Source organism: Arvicanthis niloticus, chromosome 6 (assembly GCF_011762505.2).
Source record: "Arvicanthis niloticus isolate mArvNil1 chromosome 6, mArvNil1.pat.X, whole genome shotgun sequence".
Lineage (NCBI taxonomy): Eukaryota > Metazoa > Chordata > Mammalia > Rodentia > Muridae > Arvicanthis > Arvicanthis niloticus.
Window position 1 is genome coordinate 47,174,185 of NC_047663.1, and position 24,778 is coordinate 47,198,962.

Sequence of the window (24,778 nt, forward strand, 5' to 3'; positions counted from 1 at the left end):
TCCTTTAAACCAGGTTTGGGTTGCCTGAAGCTTCTGATCAGGTCAGCCAGGCTAGTCTCTGCCCTTCTCCGACCACGACTAGAATCTGGGTGGATAGAAGGTTGGCCGCTCGGGTGGGGCTGGGCTAGGGTGGACAGTGTCTGGCTCGATAGCATCGTCCTGTTTTAATCACCCCTGTATTATAATATTTCAATCGTTCACAGGGCACATCCACTTTTATTTTAGGTATTTGAGGAAGTTTTTTTGTTTTTGTTTTAAATGCCTAATGTTTATGGTAAGTAGAGCAAATTGTTTAATGGGGCAAAGCACAGCGGGGCTAAGGGACTCTGAGAACCTGACTTCTGTCTCGATGCGCCAAAGAAACCCAGATATTCAGCAGGGCGAGGCCATGGGTCAGGAAAGAGGCTAAGGAGACAGGGCGGTCCGGCGCGCTGCTGCAGAGGAGCGCGGTGACCCAGCGGATCTCCTGAGGGTGGGGCGCACGGCCGCCCGGAGAATGAGTGCCACCGGGTCCCGCGGTGTCCCCAAGGCAGCCAGCGCGCTGGTCACTGGTCCTGCTGCAGCTGGGGCTGCCTCCGTAGCGCAGGGAGCTGCTGGACAAGGCATGGCGGGCCGCCGGGCGCCGGGGGAGAACCGCTGGCAGCTGGTGCGCTGGTGAGTGGGCTCCGCGAGGTCCGGGAGTGGGGACCCCGGCCCAAAGTTTTTTCCCGATCGGAGAGGCATAGGACCGGGTTAACAGAGGTGCTGAGCTGCTAGCTCAAAGCCACTCAGCGTCCCTGGGCAGCATCCTAGGTGCTCTTAGAGTCGGGCCCCGGAACTGATGTTCCCCAGTATCCCAGTGTCTGGATGCTCAGGGATGGCGGCGGGACCTGGCTCAGGCTTGCGGGATCGCCTCAGGGGGACTTCAAGATCCAAAGGAAAGTCAGACCCTGCCGGTTACTCCAAGCGTTGGAAGGGTCACAGTCCCTTCTACAGGCACACGGGTGGGGTTCTCTCGCCTTTCACCCCACCTCAGTTTTCCCATTTGAACCGTGGGGGTACATGCTTACCTCCAGTCCTGCTGGCCGAGGTGGAGTCTAGAACCTGAGCCCGAAAGAAGTCACCAGCCATGGCCCCACCCTTCTCTTCAAAGAGATGACCCAGCTCACCTCCACAAGGTTCGCTGGGGTGAGCCCTTTGGGGACCGGGCTCAGAGGAGTAGGCCTAGGAGGTATGGGAATGGGAAGGAATTCAAGTGCAGATCGGGGACTTCCCCCTTCCCCCACCACAGTTCTCAACTAGGAAATCAGTCAGTCGAGTGTCAGGTTACCAGAGTGCAGGCTGAGGGGGTTTTCTTAGGTGCTGTAGCCCCTTCACTGTCACCAGAACCTGGTGGTCCTGGGAACCACGTCCCTTGTATCCTTATGTCTGAATGCTCAGGGCTGGCTGCCAAGGGCCTGCCCCCACCCCTTTGGTGGGACTCCTAAATATTATGATCAATAACAGCAGCATTCAGAGCACTTCCCACGTCTCTGCAGTAATCAGAACTCAGGTATTAAATTGACTCAATTATTCACTAAGACTCAGAGGAAGACAGTAGCACACCTTCAAGGCCACACAGTAAACATGCGTTGAAATGAGAATTGTGACCTAGGTCTTGCTCAAGTATTTTACTCTTTTTGTTTGTTTAATTTTTGGACCGTCTCACCACCTCAGCCTGGCCAGGCATTAGGTGGCTCAAAACCATCTGTAATTCCACCTCCACGGGATCTGGCACCCTCTTTTGACCTCTTTGGGTATCTGCACACACCTCTTTTACACACACACACACACATACACACACACACACACACACACACACACACACACACACACACGGCAAACAACACTTGTGAGGTTGCTACTGACAGCATAGAGTTCTGTTTTGCAGTACACGCTTAAAAATTACATTTTTGTGTGTGTGTGTCTGTGTGTATGTGTATGCTGGGGCACAGTATGGAGGTCTGAGAACAACTTTCAACAGTCTATTCTTTCTTCCACACAGGTCTTGGTGATTGAACTCAGGTCTTTAGGCTTGGTGGCAAGTGCCTTTACCCATGTTTTTTTGTTTGTTTGTTCATTGTGTGTGTTTGTGTGTGTGTGCGCACAGTTGCGCATTTGAGAATGAGGTTCCTGAGTGCAAGGACAACCTTGGATTCTGTTTCTCAGATACTGCTCACCCCACTTTTCAAAAGTAGTTTTTAGATTTGTTTATTTTTATTTTATGTGTGTGGGTGTCTTGCCTGCATGCATGTCTATGTACCATGTGCAGACCCGAGGCTCACGGAGACCAGAGAGGGTGCTGGATTCCCCCAGAATGGAGGCTCTCAGGCCCTTAGCTTGCTTTTTGACACAGGGTAGCACACTGAGTATGCTAAGCTGGCGGGCCAGCAAGCCTCAAGGACCGGCCTGTCTCCAAACTCCCTGGAACTGGGATTACATTCTTGGCTTTTTAATGTGGGTTCTGGGGGTCAAAGTGAGGTCTGGCAAGCACTTTTCTGAGTCAGCTTCCCATCTGGGGGCAGGGTCTGTTGAAGCTCAGGCAGGCCTACACTCACTAGACAGCTAAGGCTCTTCTTGAACTCCCGATCCTCTTCGCTCTGTCTAGGCTGTCTTTGAACCCCAATGGCTCAAAAGACCCTCCTGCTTCAGCCTCCTCAGTAACTGAGACTACAAGGTGTGCCACTGTGCCTTACTTTCTTTTCTTTCTTGCCGGTATCCTTTGCAGTACAAAGCACGAATAGACAGACAGACAGACAGATAGACAAACAGGCGCACATGAAAACTGGAGCTCACATATTGGCTAGGCTGGTTATCCAGCCAGTCCCAGAAGTCCTCCTGTCTCAGCCTCCCCAGCTTTGCTTTTTATATGGGTGCTCAGGATCTGAATTCAGGTCCTTACATGGCTGTGCAAGCACTTTACCTACGTAACCAATCTCCCCAGCCCAAAGGCTTTAGATTATTTCATTTGTTTATTTATTTAATGTAGATGGTTTGAGTTACCTTGTGGTTGCTGGGAATTGAATTTAGGACCTCTTTCTACCCCCGATTTAGATTTTAATGATGCCTAATTTATTAATTTTCTTCAGCTTTTACTGTCATTAATAAAAACCATGAATGTGTCTCTGTGTGTGTTTTGAGAAAGGGTCTCATTATGTAGCCCAAGATGTCCTGAAACTCACTGTGTAGACCTGGCTGGCTATGAATTTACAGAGATCCATCTTTCTTTGCCTCCAGAATCCTGGGATTAAAAGAGTGAGCCACCATGGCTTTTTTGAGACAAGGTTCCTTTAAATTTTTTAAAATTTTATTTGTATAAATGTTTTACCTACATATTTGCACCATGTGTGGACCGAGTCAGAGTACAAATTCCCTAGAACCAGAGTTACATTTGGTTGTGAGTCACCATGGCAGTGCTGGGAATCGAATCTGGGCTCTGCAAGAGCGACAGTACTCTAAACTGATGAGCCATCTCTCTCACCCAGAGACAAAGTTTCCTGCTTTTATGTCCCCTGGCCTGGATATGGGTGCATGCCACCATGCTTGCCTCAAGGTCATGAAGTCTCATGTTTATTTCTTAAGGGTTTTATAATGCTAGACCTTACATTTAAGGCTGTGGCTTTCTTACATTAAAATTTGTGTGGGATGAGCATGGTGGCACATGGCTTTAATCCCAGCACTCAGGAGGAGGCAGAGGCAGGCAGATCTAAGAGTTTGAGGCCAACTTGGTTTACAGAGTGAGTTCCAGGACAGCCAGGGTTACACAGAGAAACCCTGTCTCGAAAAACCAAAAAAAAAAAAAAAAGAAAAAAAGAAAAAGAAAGTTTGTGTATGGTGTGTGAGAAGTATATCTTCAGCCTTTGTATGTGGCTATCCAGAGTATGCTGCATAGCCGCACGAACAAACATGTATTTCACATTAGGTTTGGCCTGGCATTGAATCTCAGCACTTGGAAGGCAGATTCCCCGGAGTTTAAGGCCAGCCTGGTCTACATAGCAGGTTCCAGGCTATCTGGGGCTACAAAGTGAGATCCTGTCTAAAACAAATGAACAAGTGAATCCATAAGCCATCTAGATGATGGATAGTATGTTTCAGCAGGAATAGGGTGGAAGGAGACACATGCTGGCTGGAAAGTACAAATGCTTTGTGTCAGCATTGTTGTTGGGGTTGCTGTGGGCTGAGATTTAGGAAGAGGAGAGAGTAGAGCTGGGCTTGAGACAGAGGACCAGGGGGCAGCAGTAGGGCTTGATGCTCAGCCAGAATTCATATCTAATCTGAACAATGGGAGTCACTGACTGGATTGATGTTTTCTGTGTGTACTGCTGGGCATCATGCAAGCAGAAGCCAAGCATGGTCTGTAGAGCCCTCAGCAATCAGTGGTTGTGGGCAACAAGGAACTGTCTTTTTCTTTCTTTCTTTCTTTCTTTCTTTCTTTCTTTCTTTCTTTCTTTCTTTCTTTCTTTCTTTCTGCCTTCCTTCCTGTCTTCTTTCTCTCCCTTTTCCTTCCTTCCCTCCTTCCTTCCTTCCTTCCCTCCCTCCCTCCTTCCTTCCTTCCTTTTTTTTTTTTTTCTTTCAAGACAGGGTTTCTCTGAGTAGCCCTGGCTGTCCTGGAACACACTCTGTAGACCAGGCTGGCCTCGAACTCAGAAATCCACCTGCCTCTGCCTCCCAAGTGCTGGTATTAAAGGCGTGTGCCACCACTGCCGGGCTCTTTTTTTTCTTTCTTACTTACTTTCTTTCTTTCTGTCTGCCTTTCTTCCTGTCTTCTTTCTCTCCCTTTTCCTTCCTTCCTTCCTTCCTTCCTTCCTTCCTTCCTTCCTTCCTTCCCTCCTTCCTTCCTTCCTTCCCTCCTTCCTTTCTTCCTTCTTTCCTTTTCTCTTTCTTCTTGTAGTTCTGGCTGTCCTGGAACTCACCTTGGAGACCAAGCTGGTCTTGAACTCACAGAGATCTGCCTGCCTCTGCCTCCCTAGTGGTGAGATTAAAGTGGTGAGGTATCTCTTACCCAGCCCAGCCCATCAAGGAACTTTTTAACTTCCACCAGCAGCATTTTAGGGAGCATTGACCTTAAGGACATTGCTCATGTGGAGGTCAGAGGTCAGCTCCGGGAGTCTATCCTCGCCTTTAGCCTTGTTGGGGGCAAGTCTCACTTGTTTCTCTTGTTACACTGTGCTGAGTTCTCTGGGATGGCTGGCCCATGAGCTGCCAGCGGTCGTCTTGTTCTTGCCTTCCTTCTCACCATAGGAGAACCAGACTTTAACATGGGTCCCAGTGATTGAACTCTGGATGTTAGGTTGTGTGGCTAGAACATCTGCCTGCTGACCCATCTCCCAGACCCAAGTTCTAATTATATCATTTATAAGAGAAAACAAAACAGAACAGTGAATCCAAAGTGGCTAAGGCAAACCAACCAACCAATCAACCAACCAACCAACCAACCAACCAACACCCAGACCAAAAATACTTAGATTTATTTTCTGGAGCTTCCCTGGGAGTGATGGCTTCAGGCATGGCTCGATCCGGAGACTGCCCTCCTGGCTTTTCGTCTCCTGGTCTGACACCATTTCCTTACTCCTTCGAGGAGCTTCTGGGAGACTGCACTGCATGCAGTTTTGACTTCACAAGGTGCATCTCACAATTGCTGGAGTCCTGGGGCACTGCTACTTTTGTTAGAAGCCTCTTGGTCGAGGCTTGCTTTGTAGCTGTAGAGTGTGTTCTGGAAAGAGTACTTTCCTGGGAGTTAGAGACCTGACCTGTCATAAGGGTTCTGTGGTCTGAACCCAGTTACTTTTTTTTTTTTTTTTCACGTGGGAAGTTCATTGAGGCACAGAGGCAGCCTCTGGGGGAGAGAGGAAAGAAAAGAGTGGGCACAGGGAGACTGTGATCTTTATTCCCCAGTTACTTTTGATGTGGTGAAGTCTTGGTTTCTCAGCTATTTTAAAAGCATATGATGTCTTCCTGACCCCTTCTAGGGATCACCTGCATGCCTATCCAAGTGTCACTAGCCACATCAGGTGTCTTAGTCTGTTCAGGCTGCTGTAATAAAACACTGTGGGTTGGAAGCTTATACACAGGAAACATTTCTCACAGTTCTGCAGACCAATGCTCAAGGTCAAAGCACTGATTGATTTAGTATCTGGTGGAGGTCCACTTCCTGATAGATGGAACCCTCTTACTATGTCTTCTTGTGGTAATGGGGCTAGCCAGCCCTCCTGGATCTCTTTCAGAAGGCCACTAACCCATTCATGAGGGCTTAGCCATCTAGACTGCCTTACTTGCTGTAAGGCTCTACCTTCTGATATCAAGCCCCCGAGGTTGGGGTTCAACATAGGAATTTAGGGAGACATGTTCAGACCATAGCACCAGGTCTCAGCTTCAGTTCTTCCAGAGCTAAAGACACTAGTTTTTGCTAAAGGGTTTTGAATTGATTAATTAATTACATTTAATAATTTGTGAGAGGCTGCATGTGTGCCACTGGTGGGAGTCTGTTCTGCCTTTCCACCATGTGGGCACTGGGGTTATCAGGCTTGGCAGCAAGAGCCTTACTCACTTACTGTCCTCTTACTCGCCCATTGCTTAATTTTATTAACCTATCTATCTATTGTTTTTCAAGACAGCGTTTCTCTGTGTAGCCTTGCTGTCCTGAACTAGCTCTGTAGACCAGGCTGGTCTTGAACTCACAGAGATAGAGATGCCTCTATCTCTAGAGCTCTAGAATGCTGGATTAAAGTCTAATACCTTTACCAATACAGAGTCATTTAATTTTTTAAAAACGTATCTATCTATCTATCCACCTACCTACCTACCTACCTACCTACCTACCTACCTACCTACCTATCTGTATTTATGTGTGTATGTATCTCGGTGTGTCTCTGCTCATAAAGGCCAGAAGATGTTAGGTTCCTAGAACTGGAGTTATAGGTGGTTGTAAGCCATCCAGTGTGGGTGCTGGGACCTAAAGTAGGGACCTCTACAAGAGCAGCAAGCACTCTTAACTGCTGCACATTTTCCCAGCACCCCATTGCTCACGTCTTAATGTCTGACAGTGGATTGAAAAGTTAGCCTTTAGGCTAAGACTATAGCTCTGTGGCAGACCATACATACCATGCACAGAGTCTGATTTTAATCTCTTCTCTCTCTCCCTCTCTCTCTCTCTTTCTCTCTTTCTCTGTGTATGTGTGTGAAAGAGAGGGAGAAAGTGTGAGAGAGAGACAGAGAGACAGAGATAAACAGAGAGAGAGAGGGGGCAGAGAGACACAGACACAGACAAACTGACAGACAGATAGACACAGACAGACAGACAGACAGACAGACACACACACACACACACACACACACACACACCAAACCAAACCAAACCAAACCAAACCAAACCCACAACAAAACAAAACCCTGGGCAGTAGCTAATTTCCTTGCAAGGACTGTTCAGTGGAATTTCAGATATGCAGCAGAGTGGTCAGGATTCATTTTTTCTTTCTTTCTTTCTTTCTTTCTTTCTTTCTTTTTTTTTTTTTTTTTTTGGTTTTTCATAATTTTCTTTCTTATATTCCATGAGATCCAGTTTGGCAAACTCATTTCCTAAGTTAGTAAATTGAATCCATTAATGAAGATCGTCTGTGACAGAGCATTCCCAAGGCAGTGATGAGCCAACTACCTTTGTTGCTGTGATTTGTTACAGCAAGCTGGCTTGAATATCAGAGGCCGTGGGGGGTGGTGGGGGGTGGGGAGATGTGTCACAGGATCCTAGAGTTGGATCACTCTCCAGTGGGAAGACTGAGAGGCGAGTTGTAAATAATTCAATCGTGGGCAGGCTCAGCCTGATGCTGTGAACCAGGTTAGGTGACACCTCCCAGAATCTTAGTTCTGACTTGGACGCTGGCTGGGAGACTGGGCACAGATTCAGAGGCAAACACGGAGGGAGGTAGTTCAGCTAGAGGCGCTCCCAGTGAGGAGAGACGGGGTATGTTTGAGAAATCAAATGAATCAAACAAAGGAATCAAGGCCCCAGGTTCTGTGTGTATGAATGCAGCATACAGCAAAAGGAAGGCTGGCATAAAAGCAAGAGGGATAAGGTAGTGGACCCGGCCTGAAATCCCAGCGCTTTTTAAGGAAGAAGACAGAGAATAAAAACTTCAGTGCCTGCCTGGGCCACTTAGTCATCTGGAGGTCAGCTTGGGTTATATGAGACTTTGTCTCAAAAAACAAAAACAAACAAAAACAAAAAAAACCTGGTGGTGATGGTACATACCTTTAGTCCCAGCACTCAGGAGACAGAGGCAGGAGGATTTCTGTGAGTTCGAGTCCATCCTGGTCTATAGAGCTAGTTCTAAGACAGCCAAGGCTACAGAAAGAAACCCTATCTGGAAAAACAAACAGTCCGGGCTGGTGAGATGGCTCAGTGGTTAAGAGCACCAATTGCTCTTCCAGAGGTCCTGAGTTCAAATCCCAGCAACTACATGGTAGCTCACAACCATCTGTAATGAGATTAGATGCCTTCTTCTGGTCTGTCTGAAGACAGCTACAGTGTATTCATAACTAAATAAATAAATCTTAAAAACCCAAACAAACAGCTAAAATTTAAATACCCCCCCAATGCACCCCACAATCTCACAGTGATCCCTGAAAGTCCACATGACTGGTGCACTCACTGTAAGCATGAGAAGTCTGGAGCTCACAGGGAAAACCCCTCACTCACAGCTGGAACCCAGACTGAGGTGCCTCAAAGCTGCTTTCCTGAGTGGAGGGCAGTCCCTCCCAGCCATGCGTCTAGAGGATGGGTACAAGGAAGGGGAAGTGATGTGTGAGCAGAGGGGTAGAGTGGAGGATGGCTGCTGAGTGACCCCTCTCAGCCCGAGGCCTATAGATAGTGGGATCTAGGACAGCTGGGGAGTGGTCTTGTGCCTGTGTGGACTCTACACCCTCATCTATGACCTGGCCATTAGACCGGATAGATGGCCTCTAGGACATCATGGTCAGAAGAGCTCTTATATTAAAGATGTCCTAGGTGATAAAGGTCCCTGGCTTCTTTCAGGGCCTCAAAGGTGCCTCATTCTTTCTGTTTCTAGTGTTGTCCCGTGTCCCAGCAGATCCCTCTGCTGAGGCTCTTACACACCACTCTGTCCTCTCTCCTTGCGAGTTCTTGCCACAGACTATGTGTCTGTGTCCCCCCAGATTCATAGGTTAAAATCCCAACTGCCCAGAGTGATGGCGATAGCAGGTAGATGAGTGCTGTGGGAGAGCACTAACTGGAGCCCTTGTGAATGTGTTTAATGTCCTTATAAGGAGAGGCATGAAGCTGGGGATGTAGCTCAGTTGGTACAGTGCTTGCTTCACATGCACGAAGCCCTGGTCTAATCCCCAACACCCCGTAAAACCACAGATCATAAAATCATAGATGAGCCATCGTGGCTCATACCTATAATTCTAGCATTTGGGAAGTGGAGGTAAGAGGATCAGAAGTTTAAGGTCTTCTTCAGATACTTAGTGAGTTTGAGGCCAGCCTGTGATATATGAGATCCTGTCTTTGTTGTCGTTGTTGTTGGTTTTGGTTTTGGAGACAAGGTTTCTTTGTGTAGTTCTGGCTGTCTTGGGACCTACTCTGGACCAGACTGGCCTTGAACCAGAGATCTACTTGCTCTGTGCCTTCTGATCTTTGATGCTGGGATTAAAAGTATGCAACACCATGCCCAACTTTCTCTTAACCTAAAAAAATGTATTTGTAGGTGTGTGTGTGAGAGAGAGTGTGTGTGCGTGTGTGCACGAGCTTGAGCACAGTCCAGCACATGCACATGTGGATGCTTGTACACACCTTCACCTGCCATAACATACATGTTGTAGGTCCAAGGACAACTTTTCAGAGTTAGTCTCTCCTACTGAGTTTACATGGGTTCCAGGGATCGAACTCAGGTCTCAGGTTTGTGCAGCAAGCTCCTTTACCTAGCGAGCCATCTTGATGGCCTGAGACACTGTTGTAGAGAGAGAAGATTGGGGATGGGATTTTCTCTCTGCCATGTGATAGTACAATGAGAAAGAGGCCATTTGCCAACCAGGAAGAGACCTTTGCCAGACATAGTGCCATGATTTTGCACTGCAGGATTGTGAGAAGTGGATACATATCACTGAGGCCACATGTGCCCTGAGCGGAATAGGGCGGTTCTCTGTGAACCTTGGCGCTTGGCTCCACCTGCACCCCCAGGGTATCCCTAGAAAATTCCTGCCCTGAGCAGATGGTCTGAGTAATAGCATAGCAGTTTCACAGTATTCGCCCCATAGCACTTTGCCCAGTTGTAAACACACACACACACACACACACACACACACACACACACACACACTTTTTTAGGATAGGAAATAGCTCTCCCTTCTGAGTTGTTATTGATGTGGGATCACTTTCCCATGGCCTCACCCACCCTAGTCCACACCCATCCAGGAAATAACTTTTATTACATTCTATGTCTTCAGAGTTTGTGTATTTAAGATAAGCAATTCTCTTTTAACATCAATTACCCCTAATGCTCTGCATGTGATTCCCACCCCCTCCGTCTCTCCTAGCAATGAATCTTGGAGCTGGCATGATACACGAGCACCCTCATTTGAAGCTTTTAAAAATTTTTACAGCTTCACATGGCTTTACTGTACAGACACACCATAATTTATTTAACTAGTCCTTACCGGCAGTGAGTGAGTGGATTCAGTCCTCAGTCTTTTGGTGTTCTTTAAAAAAGATTTATTTATTTTTATTTTGTGTGTGTGCATGTTTTGCCCGCACGGATGTCTGTGTATCATGTGCATGCAGTACTTGCAGAGGCCAGAAGATGGCTCTGTGACTGGAGTTAAGTGGTTGCTGTTAGCTGCTGTAGGGTGCTGGGGATCCTGAGAAAGAGCAACAGATGCCCTTAGCTTCTGAGCCATCTCCCCAGCACCAGTCTTTTGCTGTATTAACATTGTACAACTATCCTGGTCCGCACTTACCTGTAGATGACGTCTCCAGAGGAGTAACCCTCTAGTTAATGGGGAAATGCATTTAGAATTAAACAGGTATCAGATTGTTTCAGAGGGCTGGTGACAACTGGCTCTCTCATGGCAGTACAGGAGAATGCTGTAGTAATGATTGATTGATCATTTGCTTAATTTTTTTTTTTTTTTTTTTTTTTTTTTTTTTGCCATTTTGAGACAGAATCATACTATATAGCCTTGGCTGTTCTGGAACTCAATATGTACTTGTGGTGACCCTCCTGCCACTGCCTCCCAAGTATTGGGATTACAGGAGTGCAGTACTATGTTTGGATCATGACATTTATTTCTGAATACTTATTCACAGGTCTGAAAGCCCTGGAGGGAAAGGGACTTTGCTTGTTTTTTCATCCTCTAAAGCATTGTTTCTTTTTCTTCTTTTTTTTCTTTTTTTTCTTTTATATTTTATTTACATTTAAGATGCCATCCCCTTTCCACATTTCCCCTCCCTAGAACACCCCTGTCCCATGCCCCCCCTTTCCTTTTTGCTTTTATACGATTTTTTAAAATGTTAATCAAAGGATTTATAAGTTTGGTAATGCTCAATCAGAAGCGTAACCCAATACCCAACCTAGATATAAAAACTATCTTTGACTGGTGGAGACATGTGAACATCTGCCTCCATGCCCCCTCTCTCTTTCTCTCTCTCACCACCTAGCTTCTCCTCTTCTTCATCTTCTCTCCTTGATCCATCTCTTGCTCTCAGTACTCCTTCCCACTTAGCTCCTCCTACATATCACTCTTCCTGTTAAAGTAGAACTTTTCTCTCAAAATACAATTAGAGCATACTTATTCCTAATTGTACCAGTGAGGTACAAGATAGTCCTAATACCCAGTCCATCATTCTGTTGACTAACCAGAACCTCTGTCATCTCTTCTAACTAAAACACTTACTTTTGATCCTGGCTTTTTGGTAAAGCATTGTTTCTTAACCTGTGGGTTGCAACTCCTTGTGTGTGTGTGTGTGTGTGTAATAAGCCTTTCACAGGGGGTCGCCTAAGACAATCTGTGTATCAGACATTTACATCAGGATTCATAACAGTAGCAAAATTACAGTTTTGAAGTATTAACTAAGTAATTTTATGGCTTGGGGTCTCTACAACATGAGGAACTGTAGCAAAGGGTGCAACATTAGAAAGGTAGTATTCAATATATGTTGCATTAATGAATGGATGCATGGTTCTACAAGGAAGGGTTGGCCAGAGTAGGAGAAAGACTGCCTCCCTCTGTGTTCACTTTGCGGAGCCCGGCTTCTCCCATCTTTCCAGGGGCCAGTTGGGAGAGTCCTGGAAGGATGTGGCAGTCTGGCTTTGACACTGCCTGGGTCACGCTCCGGGCGGTTCGTCCTGGGTGAGAGCAGAAAGTCCAGTGTTAGGGTGGGAGAGGGCTCAGTGGGTAGAGTGCTTGCTGCAGGAGCACTTACGGAGTTTGGATCCCCAGTGCACCTGTAACCTCAGAGCTGGAGGACGTGGGAACAGGTGGATCCCTAGGACCAGTGGTGGTGGTGGTGGGCTCTTTGGTCAGCCAGTCTAGCCAATTGGAGAGCTCCAGGTCCAGTAAGATACCCTGTTCAAATATAATATGGAGAGTGATAGATGACATACACCATTGGTCTCTACATGTGTGTGTGTGTGTCAATGCACACACATGCACAGATGTGTGCACAGGCCTGCGCACACGCACACACATACACACATGCACACGCCATATGCACATGCGCGCACACACCCTCAGCCCTGTGTGATTACAGTATAGACCTTTGCCTGATGTTTGATATCTGGTTACGTACTTCCAGTGACAGGAACCTACTAATTGAGTTGAGACTTGCTCCTGGTTACTCCTTCCTTAGTGGAGCCATTTACTGTGACCTGTACAGATGGGGCTTTTCTGACAGATGAGCAGGACTGTGTGAGTATAGGTGTCACCTGTCTGCTCCTAACTGATTTTTTTAACTTGCTGATTTTTTTCCCCCACAGGTACATACAGGAAGGGCGGTTCCGAATAGAAGAGAGAACGCTGACAGCCTTCCAGTGGCTCTACAGTCCTCAGCAGCACAGAATCCTCAGCCGAGCTGACCTCGAGTCCCCTTCCAGGTAAAGGAAACTTCTCGTCCCCTCTCCATCCACTCATTTCCTTTCTTAGACACAGTCTCACTCTGTAGACCTGACTGGCCCGTGAGTTGCTATGTGGATTAGGCTGGCCTTAACATACAGAGATCTGCTTGCCTCTGTTTCCTGAGTTCTGGAATTAAAGGCATGTGCTACCATGCCCAGCCCTTTCCTCGTTCTTCATATGGGTTCATGTTTCCTGGTAGTGCCTCGACAGCTAGCCCACACTGGTTTATAAATCCACAGTGGGAAATTTGGCCCTCCACAATGACAAGGTCTCCTGGGGTACTGGAAAGAGTTTATCAGCTGGAATGATGCACAGAGTGAGTGGAAGTGATTCACTGCCTCTGTTTTCTCCTCTGTAAAATGGGTCTGTATTTATTTCCCCTCCTTTCAGGATATCACGGATCCTTCAGAATGTGATGCCAGTGGAGATTTCTCGGACTTAGAGATCAACTGGTTCTTTAAAAGGGAGGATGGGGTTGGCAGGATGGATCAGTGGGTGAAAGTACTTGTTATACTAGGATGATGACCGGAATTTGATCCCTGAACACCTCCCTGGGTGGGAGGAGATAACTGACTCCTGAGGGTTGTCTTGTGATTTTTTCCATGCACATGGCTGCATTGCAAGTACAGCTCAGTGAGACCATATCTCAAAATAAAAAGTCAAGGGGCCAAAGAAATAATTCAGTGATTAAGAGTGAGTACTATTCTTTCAGAGAACCTGAGTGTGGGTCCCTGCTACCTCTTCAGGTATCTCACACTGCCTGTAACTCCAGTTCCAGGAGGATGCAATAGCTCTACTCTCCTTAGGCAACTGCACACACGCACGCGCGCGTGCGCGTGCTCACACACACACACACACACACACACACACACACAGTACACATGTATACGCTGTACACACACATACCACACATACACACACACTACATACACACACACAGTACTCATGTATACACTGTACACACACATGCCACACACACATACACACACACTATACACACACACTGCACACACATACTGTACACATATACACTGCACACACACATACTACACACACTGACACACACATGTACACACACAAAATCTTTTCTTAAAATTTATTCATTTATGTATTTTATATAGATGGGTGTTTTGTCTCCATATATGTCTGCATACCAGAAGAGGGTATTGGATCTAGTGGGACTACCGTTATAGACTGTAGTTACAGATGGTTGTGAGCTACCATGTGGGTGATGGGAATTGAACCCAGGACCTCTGGAAGAGCAGTTGGTCTTCTTAACTGCTGAGCTACCTTTCCAAAAATCCAAAGCTTTACAATAGTAGAAAATAGGGCTGGAGAGATGGCTCCATGGAGAGACGGCAGGCAGCTCTTCCAGAGGCATTCAATAGCTAGTGAGTGATTCATATAGGAACATAAAATTGGCTTTGAACTCACGGAGAGGCTGGCAGGAGATGAATTCTGAGATTAAGGAGGGATCCCAAAACTGTTAAGCAGGGGGGAGCTGGGAGACAGGATTCCTGTCAGGTGATCTGAGGTGAACGCAACTGCTCCACACTTGGGGCCAGAGAAAAAGGATGTGCTTCAGGGTCACAGGAGCAAGACAGGCAGGCTCCTTGGAGGAGGAAAGCAACCAAGACAGAGCAATTTGAAATAATTTTCAGGTTTCACCCTCGGACTTCCACAGCTCAGAGCCTTGAAGAGGAGTATGCTATAGTTCAGTGACCACAATTATTTATGTGATAGAATGTTCTTTGTTATCACTATTATTTTCCTTGAGACAGGATCTCATGCAGCCCACGCAGCCCAGGCTGGCCTCAGATTCAGTAAGTAGCAGGTGATTACCATGAACTTCTATCCTCCTGCCTCCACCTTCCCAGTGCTAAGAGCACCATCAACTTTACTGAATACTTATACTCAAAAGACATCCAATTTGTGTAGGGTTGGGGATCCCACCAGGGCTTTGCGCGTGCCAGGGGAGTGCTCCACCAGTTGAATACATCTCCAGCTCTATTATTATTTTTAGTTTTGAGATAGGATCTCATTTTGTAGCCTAGGTTTAGTCCAGCCTAGGATTTAGGCAATCCTCCTGCCTCAGTGGCCTCTGCCCCAAGCGCCAGAATTACCATATATCACCACATCCAGATATTTCTTGTTTATTATTTTCCTGCTTACTATGCATCATTTAAACGGTCTGTGGGAGTGAACTGATTGAGTCACCAGAGGAAGGCAATGATCTGGGTATGGCTATCCTTCCTCACGGTTGAAGGAGCTGAGACCTAGGTGTCAGTAACAGCGGTGAGAGAAGGTAAGTGCTGGTGACCTCTGTGCTCACCGATGATACCCAAAGGCCGGGGGTAGGGAGGGTGATTTCTATCTCTGCAAAGAGGGAAAGCGGTGCCACAGAGAAACTTCACATTAACAGGGTGTACATCAGTCCTCATTCAAGTTTCAGAGTCTGTTATTAAAGAAATTGGCTTGGGGAAACTTAGGGACGAATCGGATGATTATCATTATCAAGTGAATTCCCCGAGAACCCACCCTGCCTGGGAAAGATTGTTTATCTGATTAGTTTTCTAGACTAGAAATTGCATTCGGGGTGGTGAAGTGTGAGACAGCGGATGTTTGTTTCTGCAAGAAAATATTCTCATTTCCTGAGAGAGCCTTTCAGGAGACACAGAGGAGCACGGACAGGGGGACAGCCACTAAGGAGGCAGATGAGTGGGCTGCTGTTACTGGAGTTCTGCTCAGCGTGGTCATGGATGCTTCTCAGATGGATGTGGATGGCATGTGGATGCCATTGCTGACAGCAGGATCCTAGGCATCATCTCAGTAGGCAAGATGGCGTCAATGGGACCCAAGCTGTCCTGGATACTGGAATGTAGGTGCAAACCTAGCAAGTGAGCTCCTCTTATCTGAGGTTAAACTTTCTATAGTTTCAGTTACCTGTAGTTAAACATAATCTGAATGTAGCATATGGAAAGTTCCAGAAACATTCATAAGGAGCAAAAGCTATGTGTTATCTGTTCTGAGTGGCAATGGAATCCTGACCCTTCTTGGCTTGTCCCATCTGGGATGTGAATCATCCCTCTGCCACACTGTACATGCTTCCTGCCTTGGGTCACTCAGCCTTGCCCATGGTCCTGGTATCTGAGGGCTTGAGCTCAGACAATTTGTTTTTTGCTTAAAGGCTCCAAAGTGCCAGACTAATGATGCTGACAATTTTGATGTGTCAGTGAAGAGTTGCAAAGGGTTTCCTTTAAGGGAAAAGGATGAAAATCTTCAACTTTATACTGGTTTGCATGTACAGATGCTCAACCTACAATGGGGCTGTTTTCCACCAGATTCACTGTAAGGTGAAAATATTAAGTGCATTTAACATAACTGATCTACTAAGTATTAATTACAGCTTAGCCTATTTTACAATAACGTGTTGATTATGTCCAGTAACTACTGAATATCTGTTTTTCAAAGATGCTGACAGCACTGTGCGTGTAGTATTAGCTGTTTACCCTTGTGAGGTGTAGCTGGGAGCCAGAGCTCATGGCTGCTGTCCAGCATCTCAGGAGAATATCTGTGGCAGACCTCCAGCCTGGAAAAAGACCAAAAGTCTTCTTACTTTCACACAATCCTAAAGTCAACAACTTGTAATTAAAACCATTGTAAGTCTGGGAGGTCTGTTATTATTAATATTTATTTTTATTTTATGTGTATGGGCTTACCTCATATGCACATACCATGTATTTGTTCTCTTGGTGCTAGTGGAGGCCAGAAGGTGTCAGGTCCCTTGGAACTGGAGTTACAGACAGTTGTGAGCCCACATGGGTGCTGGGAACCAAACGTAAGTCCTGTGCAAAAGCAGCCAATGATCTAAGCTACTGAGCCATTGCTTTCTCTGTCTCTCTATCTCTGTCTCTCTCTGTTTCTGTCTCTGTCTCTGTCTCTCTGCCTCTCTCTGAGACAAGGTCTCATTAGATACCCGGCTGGCCTGGAATTCACTATGTAGACCAGGCTGGCCTTGAACTCAAGAGATTTATGTTCTCCTGAGTGCTGAGATTAAAGGCCTCTAAGACATCGTTATAGGAAAAATCACAGTACACTTAGAGTCTGGTATTGAACTTGGTTTCAGGATTCACTGGGACTGAGGGCTTGTAATATTTCTGGAGGATAAAGAGGATGGCTTTGGATAGCATGACGGGGTAAGGTAAACTCAAAGCTGGCCTTCAATCCTGCCTGCATCCAGGCAGCTGAGCAAGGCAAGCAGCTTCTTGAAGGGGTCTGTTTCAGACTGACCAAAGTAAGCACTCATCTTTTTCTTTTTTCTATTTTTTGTGGTTTTTATTTTTATATGTAGTGTGTGTGTGTGTGTGTGTGATGGTGTGCATGTGTGCCATTGAGTGCATGTGTGTCATAGCATGCCTGAGGACAACATTCAGGACTCAATTCTCTCCTTACACCATGTAAGTCCTGAGCATCAAACTCAGGTGGTCAGGGTTAGCTTTGAGTTCCTGAATTGTCTTTGCTGACCAGCACTGGAATCTTGGGGTTCAAGTGCTCAGGATAGAATCCAAAGGAAAGGAAGTGCCCCTTGTTCTAAGGCTGTCTGTCTATTGGTTCCATGGGCACTGACAGCTTCTTTCCTCTGCTGGATCCCATGCCAGAACCTCCAATGCCCGACACTTAGCATTTCAGGATCCAGATGGTGGCCTGCCTGTCCCTACCTTCCTCATTTTCTTCTGGCCCTGAACATTGTGATTGTGCTCTGGGCCAGGTTCTGGGGTTAGAGTGGTCCAGGTAAGGGTTCTGCCTACATGGGACACACACTCGAGTGTGAGAGGCCAGTTATCAGCATGCAAACATGGAGATAGTGTGTCAAGCCGATCAGATCGATCGGAAGTCTCAAACAGGGCACAGAGATAAGTAACTTGCATGGGGACTTGGAAAGAGGTCTTGGACGGCGCAAAGGGACAGCCATATGGAGAAGGTGCTAGGGGAGGGGCTCGCAGGACACGGATGTAAAAATATATCCCTGCAAAGGAAACAGCAAGTGTGAGGTACGTTCTAGATGCAGAACATCGTGCCCAGAACAGAATGAGCTGTGACCAACGGTTAGGACTGAGGAAAATTTCCATGCAAATAAAGGACGTTTTCCAGCATAAGCTGCCTGAGTGCTACCTCCAGGGAATGAGCTTCCCATTAATGGATGTGTGTCAGAGGCTGCCTGCTGTGGGGGTTACAGAGAATGTCTGGAACATCGTTCCCTCATCATCTTCAAGTTCAGGAGCATCTTTGGTTGGTGGAAGATGGGATGGCGTCTGCTGAGGGACCAAAGCTGTAGGCTGTCAGGTCCAGGCAGTGGTCAGCTTCAGGATTGGCCCTGAAGGTCTCCTACTTCCAAGTTCCAATAGCACACTTTCAGGAGAGTCCCATTAGGAACCCAGGAATCTTTCAGCATCTCTGTACCCCAGTGTCGTGCGCCCTGTCCAGCAGGAACCTTTGCTGGCAGGTGGGCTTCTCCCTTCTTTACCCCATCCCTAGGGCCTGCCCCACCCTGTGCCTTTGTTCAGGAGGAGCCGCCCGGGGCAATACTCTGGCAGCACGGACATGAACATCACCCCCAGGCGCTCATCACCCCCAGGGCGCTCGACGCTCAGAACCCGCGGTACCCCCAAACCCAGCCTAGTTTCCCGCAGCTGCGCGGTGGGCGCCGCTGGGACCCAGCTCCGAACAGACCAGAGGGGCGGGAGCGCTGGGTCTAGCGGACTAGGGCAGAAGCTGCGTGTGCGCGCTCCGTAGGCCGGGGGCGCGCCCGCCAGGTGTGCGAGCGGCTGCGGGCGGGCGGCGGGGTGCAGCTTTGTGCCGGCCGGTGTGCGCGTGTGCGCGCCGCGGTGATGGTGCACGCGGCTGGGCGGGCTGCAAGGGAACCCCGCGCTGAGGAGGAGGGGGCTCGGTCCTGATGGAGAGCCGTGGACTCCGCGCCGATCAGCGCGCGCGTTGGGTGAGCCGGCAGGACTGACTATTGACATTCCGTCCACGTCGGGAGTGTGGGAAGGTCAGTGGCTCCGGGCTAGGTTGTAATTTCACAGCTGGCGTGCATCTGGACGCGAGTCCTGGGTGTGACAGAGCGTGGAACTGGAGAGGATGCTGTGAGAGTGGATGTGTGTGTTGGCAAGGCACTGATGGCCCGGGTGAGCTCCGTGCGCCCATCGCATCAAGCAGTTAGGCTCACTGGGTTCTGTTTGGGAGGTAGGGTGACTGTCCATAGAAACCCCTGCCCGGTTTGCGGATGCGGCATAGCACACATACCACGAAGAGGGGCGTGTGTGTGTGTGTGTGTGTGTGTGTGTGTGTGTGTGTGTGTATGCGCGCGCGCGCGTGATGTTGGTCAGCTCCCTGTTGGAGTCTGGTGAAAGACGCTGACCGAGATGGAGGTCAGACGTGGGTGTTTACAGGTGGCAGTAGCAGGAAAGAACCCAGGAACCCCAAGAGGATGCCGAAGCTAGGCTGCTAGCTTGGGGAGGGACGACTTGTTTTTATTGGCAAGAACAGAAGCCCCAGCCTGTCTGTCCCCAAGCCAGCTTGTGCCTGTTCTAGGGAGAGGCGGTAGAATTGGGGTAGTCGGTCTGGAGAGGTCCAGAGACTTTCATGGCCCTGCCGGGCAAGGCCAGCTTGCAGCCTGATGCTCATTTCTAGAGGCCTTGGGTGGGTGTGGCAGTGCCAGCCACTGGTTGGGGGTCTTGTTTACAGGACAGAGGGACTCTATAGACTGCACTTTGGTTTTGCCTACACTTGTTATGTCTGGACTTGGGAGCTGGTAAGGGGCACCTTTCTTTCCTCTGTAGCTTTCTTTCACCCTTACCAAATTTGAAGGGCATTTACATGCTACCAGGGTGTGTGCTCTAAATTCACGAATCAGCTTCTGAATGGTTCTCATCAGGGCAACCACTAAAGGTATTACTAGGGTTGTCCTGGGCCTGTATTGGGGCATGCCTTGTGACACTACAGCCATCCTTTGAGCCTCATAGGTCTCAGTTTCCCTTGGTGAAGAAGGCTCTCATCCCCTCTGTTCCTCCTGCTGTGGGTGAGGAATAAACAGAAAAGCTTGCACAGCTGCCTGGAGGCTGGGAGTGACTCAGGGCCTGTAAGGTCTTGGGCAGTGATTTCCCTCAGGACTTGGGAGAAGCTGTGCATCACCTACCTCTAAGCAAGGGTTCTGGGCTGCCCAGCTTTAAGGGTGGGTATCTACTGAATATGTCTGCTCAGGTGTCTGGAAGCTGCCTCGGGCCCCTCCTCCCTCACCAGATGTTGAGGAGCAGGGGAAGGTTGGGGCCTGGGATGGGATGGCATGTTGAAGCCTTTGTGGTGGTTGTTTTTGGGCAGGGGCAGATGTTCACCTTGGGAAGGGTCAGGGACTGATGGGACTCTACTAAGTCTAGGGTATCTTAGCTCCACAGGAAGTGGTCTTTGTTCCAGAAGGTCCTCCTGTGAGTGACAGCTCCATAGCTTTTCACTCTCTCTTTTCTAAGACCCTCTTTGAGGTGGGGTGGCTTATACCTGTAATCCCACGACTCAAAAGGCTGAGACAGGAGGATTGCCATGAGTTCCAGGCAAGCCTGGGCTGCAAAGTGAGACCCTGTCTCAGAATCCACAAACCTAAACTCAAAATCAAACTAGAGATTCCCAAACTAAATTCCCAAAGCAACAAACAAAAAAACAAACAAATCTGATTAAGTGTGGCAGAGTCACAGGAAGTCAGAATGATTTGAACTTTAAAGGAAAAGGGCCCTGACACGGATGGTGGTGGTGGAGTGGCTCATTGGCTGAGCATGAAGGCTTAACTACTATCTTTGGCAACACTGTTGGTGACAACTGGTTGGTACTGAGACCTGGATGTTAATTGCTGCCCCATCCCCAGCTCTCTGTGTGCTCATCCCCACTCCCTACTCTGGGAATGCCTGGGAGAAAGGCTTGCCCCCAGTGTTTTACCTGGGAAGTGGATGGAGGTCAGAGGCTACACAGACGAGAAAGTCAAGCAATGCACACAGGCTTTCCTGGAGGGCAGAGGGTACACAGACAAGAAGGCGAGCAATGCACACAGGCTTTCCTTACCATCTGCTGCTCTTCTCCCGAGGGTCTCCCGAGCAGCCTAAGGGCTACATTTCAGAACTGTTCTGCTGGGGAGAGAAACCATTAGCAGTTCCCCTATCCCCAAGGGTGGCTCCATGGTCATTAACTCCCCCATGCTTCTAGATTATATGCGAGTGAAGCTCAAATGGTTTTCTGTGGGGGCCCACACCTCTTCTGCAGAGAGGGCCCGGAGTGACCTCATTCGGCTCTGATGTGTGGCACTTAGAACATGCTACTTCCAATCTGGGGTGAGGGGCAATGACTGGTCATCATGGAGATGGCTGGAGTAGGAGGCAGGGTACGAGGCTTGGCAGTGACACTCTTGAGGCATCCCACACACTGACCTGGGGCAAGTTTACCAAGGGTTTTTGAGCCTCAGTTTTCTTATCTGGATATTGTGGGGTTGTTTTTTTTTTTTTTTTTGTTTGTTTGTTTGTTTGTTTTTTTGAGACCGAGCTTCTCTGCTTAGACTGGGTTGAGCTGGAACTCACTTTGTAGACCAGACAGAGTTCCACCTGCCTCTGCTTCCCAAGGACTGAGATTAAAGACATTTGCCACCATTCCTGGCTTGATTTTTTTTTTTTTTTTTTTTTTTTTGAGACAAGATCTTGCTGTGTAGCTCCATGACCTCCATCCCTCAGCCCCCAATAGCTGTGACTATAGGAAGACATCTCTGTGCCAGCCTTTGTTGGAAAAAAATTTTTTTTGAGGCAGTCTCATGTAAACCAGTCTAACCTTGAACTCTGGATCCTTCTCCTTCCACCTCCCAAGTGCTGGGATTCCGGGCTGGGATGTCTGGCTCTTTATTAGATTTCTGAGTATCTGGCTAATGGCGTTACTGACGGAATAGTTCTGAGCAGTTGGGAAGGCAGCAGGGTCTGGTGGTACAGATTCTCATCCACTTCTGTGGATGAGACAGTGTAGACAACCCCTAAGACCCTTCCTAGTTGTGGAATCTGAGGCTCAAGGGCCAGACTTCTGTTCTTGTTGCTGCCTCTGGGGCCGTGGCCCAGTTCCCCAGGCTGGAATAGATCTGGTTCACAGTCTGAGAATTGGAGCCAATGATACCCAGGAGGGTGCAGGAGCCCCAAAGTGGGCAGGGAAGGACGAGAGAGCAGTCACTTGGAAGCAGGTGCTCGAAGGAGGACTGGGTGATTGCATTTGGAGATGGCAGATGGTCGTGGGCACTGGTCTGGGCTGTAGTCAGGAAAGGACAGGGCAGGGGGTGGGGGAAGCCTAGAGAAATTGCAGACAAGGCAGGAGATATAGCAGACTGGCAGGAGGTGGCCAAAATGCTGGAGCACAAGGCTGGACAGTGAGTTGTTAGCCTTGGTACCCAGAGTCAGAGGTGTCTGGGACAGAGTACAAGCAGGGCCTGAGGGAGAGGGATGGTGGCAACAGGGCAGGGGAGGAACTGTTGAAAGTTACTTGGGGAGTCCGAGAACATGAGCCAAGCAGACTTCATATGTCAGGGTCTGGCCCCTCCAGCCTCCTCACTTTTCTTTCCCATGTGCCCAATGCTCTTTCTGGGCTGTCATACCCTCTTTGACAGGGGAGGTGCCATCTGCAAACACTTAGGTCCTGTCATGATCTGCTAAAGAAGTTGTGGATGTGCCTTGGCCAGGGCCTGTTGCCATGGTACCAGGTGGCCCTGGTCGCCTTACCCTTTCCCATCTCTAAGCAACGTGGCACTCCCTCTAGGAGAGGTCACGCTGTAGGGAAGTATCCAGCTGCCTCCTGCCTCCTGCTCATGCACAGACGGCTCAGGCTGGCATTACAAAGGTCACTGCCTCCATCTCTCTGTCTACAGGCAAGGTCACACCCCACACAGGCTGGGGAGGTTCAGCAGTCATTTAAAGACAAGTCTAACTTCTACAATTGAGGGTGGCTTTTGTTCTAATAAGTTAGTTAAAAAAAAAAAAAAAAAAAAAAAGCGGATGCTGCCATTCCCGTCCATTCCTCATCTCTGTCAGGGCTTTGATATCTCTCCAGCGGGAAATTCTGTTTCATGTCTGATCTTTCCTGTCATTCTGTGTGTGTGTGTGTGTGTGAACACGTGTGCTTTCTTTGTTTGCTATCACTCTTTAGGGCATCCAGATATGGATACGGGTTTTCCTGCCCATCTGTTCATGTTGCAGAGCACCCACAGCTTCGAAGGCATATGGAATGCCAAAGCCGGGCTTAGGCTTGGAGACCTCACCCTACGGCAGAGGCTGGGCTGATCCTGCTTTGCCCAGGCTCTGGTTCTGGATATGCACCTTTCTGACCAGGTCACCTCTCCTCCATACCCTGATTTAGATAAAGAATGGATAGTTTTCTTCCTTGGTCACGCTAGGCTGGATGGGATTTATCAGATCTGGATCAGCAGATGGCATCAGACATAGTCACCTGCAGGACCTTGGTACATCCAGGGTCAGTGGCTGGAAGTGAACCAGAGTACGAGGAGAGTGACAGGCAGGCAAGAGGACTGAGCGGTGTGTGTGTGTGTGTGTGTGTGTGTGTGTATACACCTATATTGGGTGCCATTGTGTGTTCTAGAGGTCTTGCTATTGGATCAATGTATAGACATCTCTGTGGCTCTCGGCATGTCTCTGCCTGCCCCCTACTTGTTCTGGGTACCTTTGGATGTATGTCAGCCACCCGTTGGGTGCTCTCCAGGGTCCTGGAGAGTGTGATGACAGGTCATACTTTACCCCAGCAGGGTTTCTGCCCTTCTTGAAGCTCCCTGTGTATCCCCCTCCCCCGCCTAGTTCTGCCCTCTCACTGGCTTTCCTTACCTTGTCCTCCCCTGCCTTGAGACAGCTGCGTTCCCCTGTTGGGATGTGTGGGTGTCCAATGCCTTTAGGGAGAGTCCAGCCTCCAGCCCCATCCTCCTGAACTCTGCGGGGAGGAGGGGTTTGGGTGCAGGAGATGACTCAGAATGGATGCAGGGGTAGGTGGAAGGGTCTGTGTATTAGCTTCCATTGGTGAGGCATGTTCCTCCTTTCACCCTCTGACCTACTCCAGTTCTTGTCACCTATGCCGCGGTTGGCACCGTGTATACTCTTCTCTAATATCTTTGGTTAGTATGGTTCTTCGACAGGAAACAAAGTGGTCTCTGGGTCCTTCGGCTTCCTGCTGGGGTCTTGGTCTCTGCAGAATTCAAACTGTAATTATTGGTATATAGGTCTTCCTGTGCTGGGCTCTGGCCACATGCCCCACATGTGCTAGCTCAGTTACTCCCTGGAACAATCCTTACCTGTGGGGACAGTCCTTAGAAGTAGCACCTCATTGCTGTTCCTTGTGGAGGTCCCTTCCCCAAGATCACGGGTAGGAAGGGGTGGAGCTGGAACCTGTGCTTGCTTGCTCGGGTTTGTTCTTGACACTGCTTCCTATGTTTCTCACTCTTTGTGTCCACCTCATCCCTTTCATTTCACCTTCAGGTAGTGCCTTCAGGGTTATGCCACTAAAGCAGGCCTCCCTGGACAACTGGTCCCCTGTGAATCATACCAATCTACTATACACACCTGCC

General features: G+C 48.4%; 1 protein-coding gene across 4 annotated transcripts in view; it reads left to right on the top strand.

Moving 5' to 3' along the window:
- The first annotated feature begins 417 nt into the window (after positions 1 to 417).
- The window catches only part of Rap1gap2 (RAP1 GTPase activating protein 2), a 219,898-nt gene continuing 195,537 nt past the window's right edge, over positions 418 to 24,778 (top strand). For 2 of the 4 annotated variants that reach the window (XM_076936325.1, XM_076936326.1), the window contains exons 1-2: positions 482 to 654; positions 13,005 to 13,121. In XM_076936325.1, coding sequence (XP_076792440.1) covers positions 497 to 654; positions 13,005 to 13,121 — 275 coding nt within the window. In that variant the 5' untranslated portion in view covers positions 482 to 496. Of the gene's footprint in view, positions 655 to 13,004; positions 13,122 to 19,049; positions 19,193 to 24,778 lie in introns of those variants that run through there. The other 2 variants (XM_034506215.2, XM_076936330.1) reach the window with 2 other exon arrangements.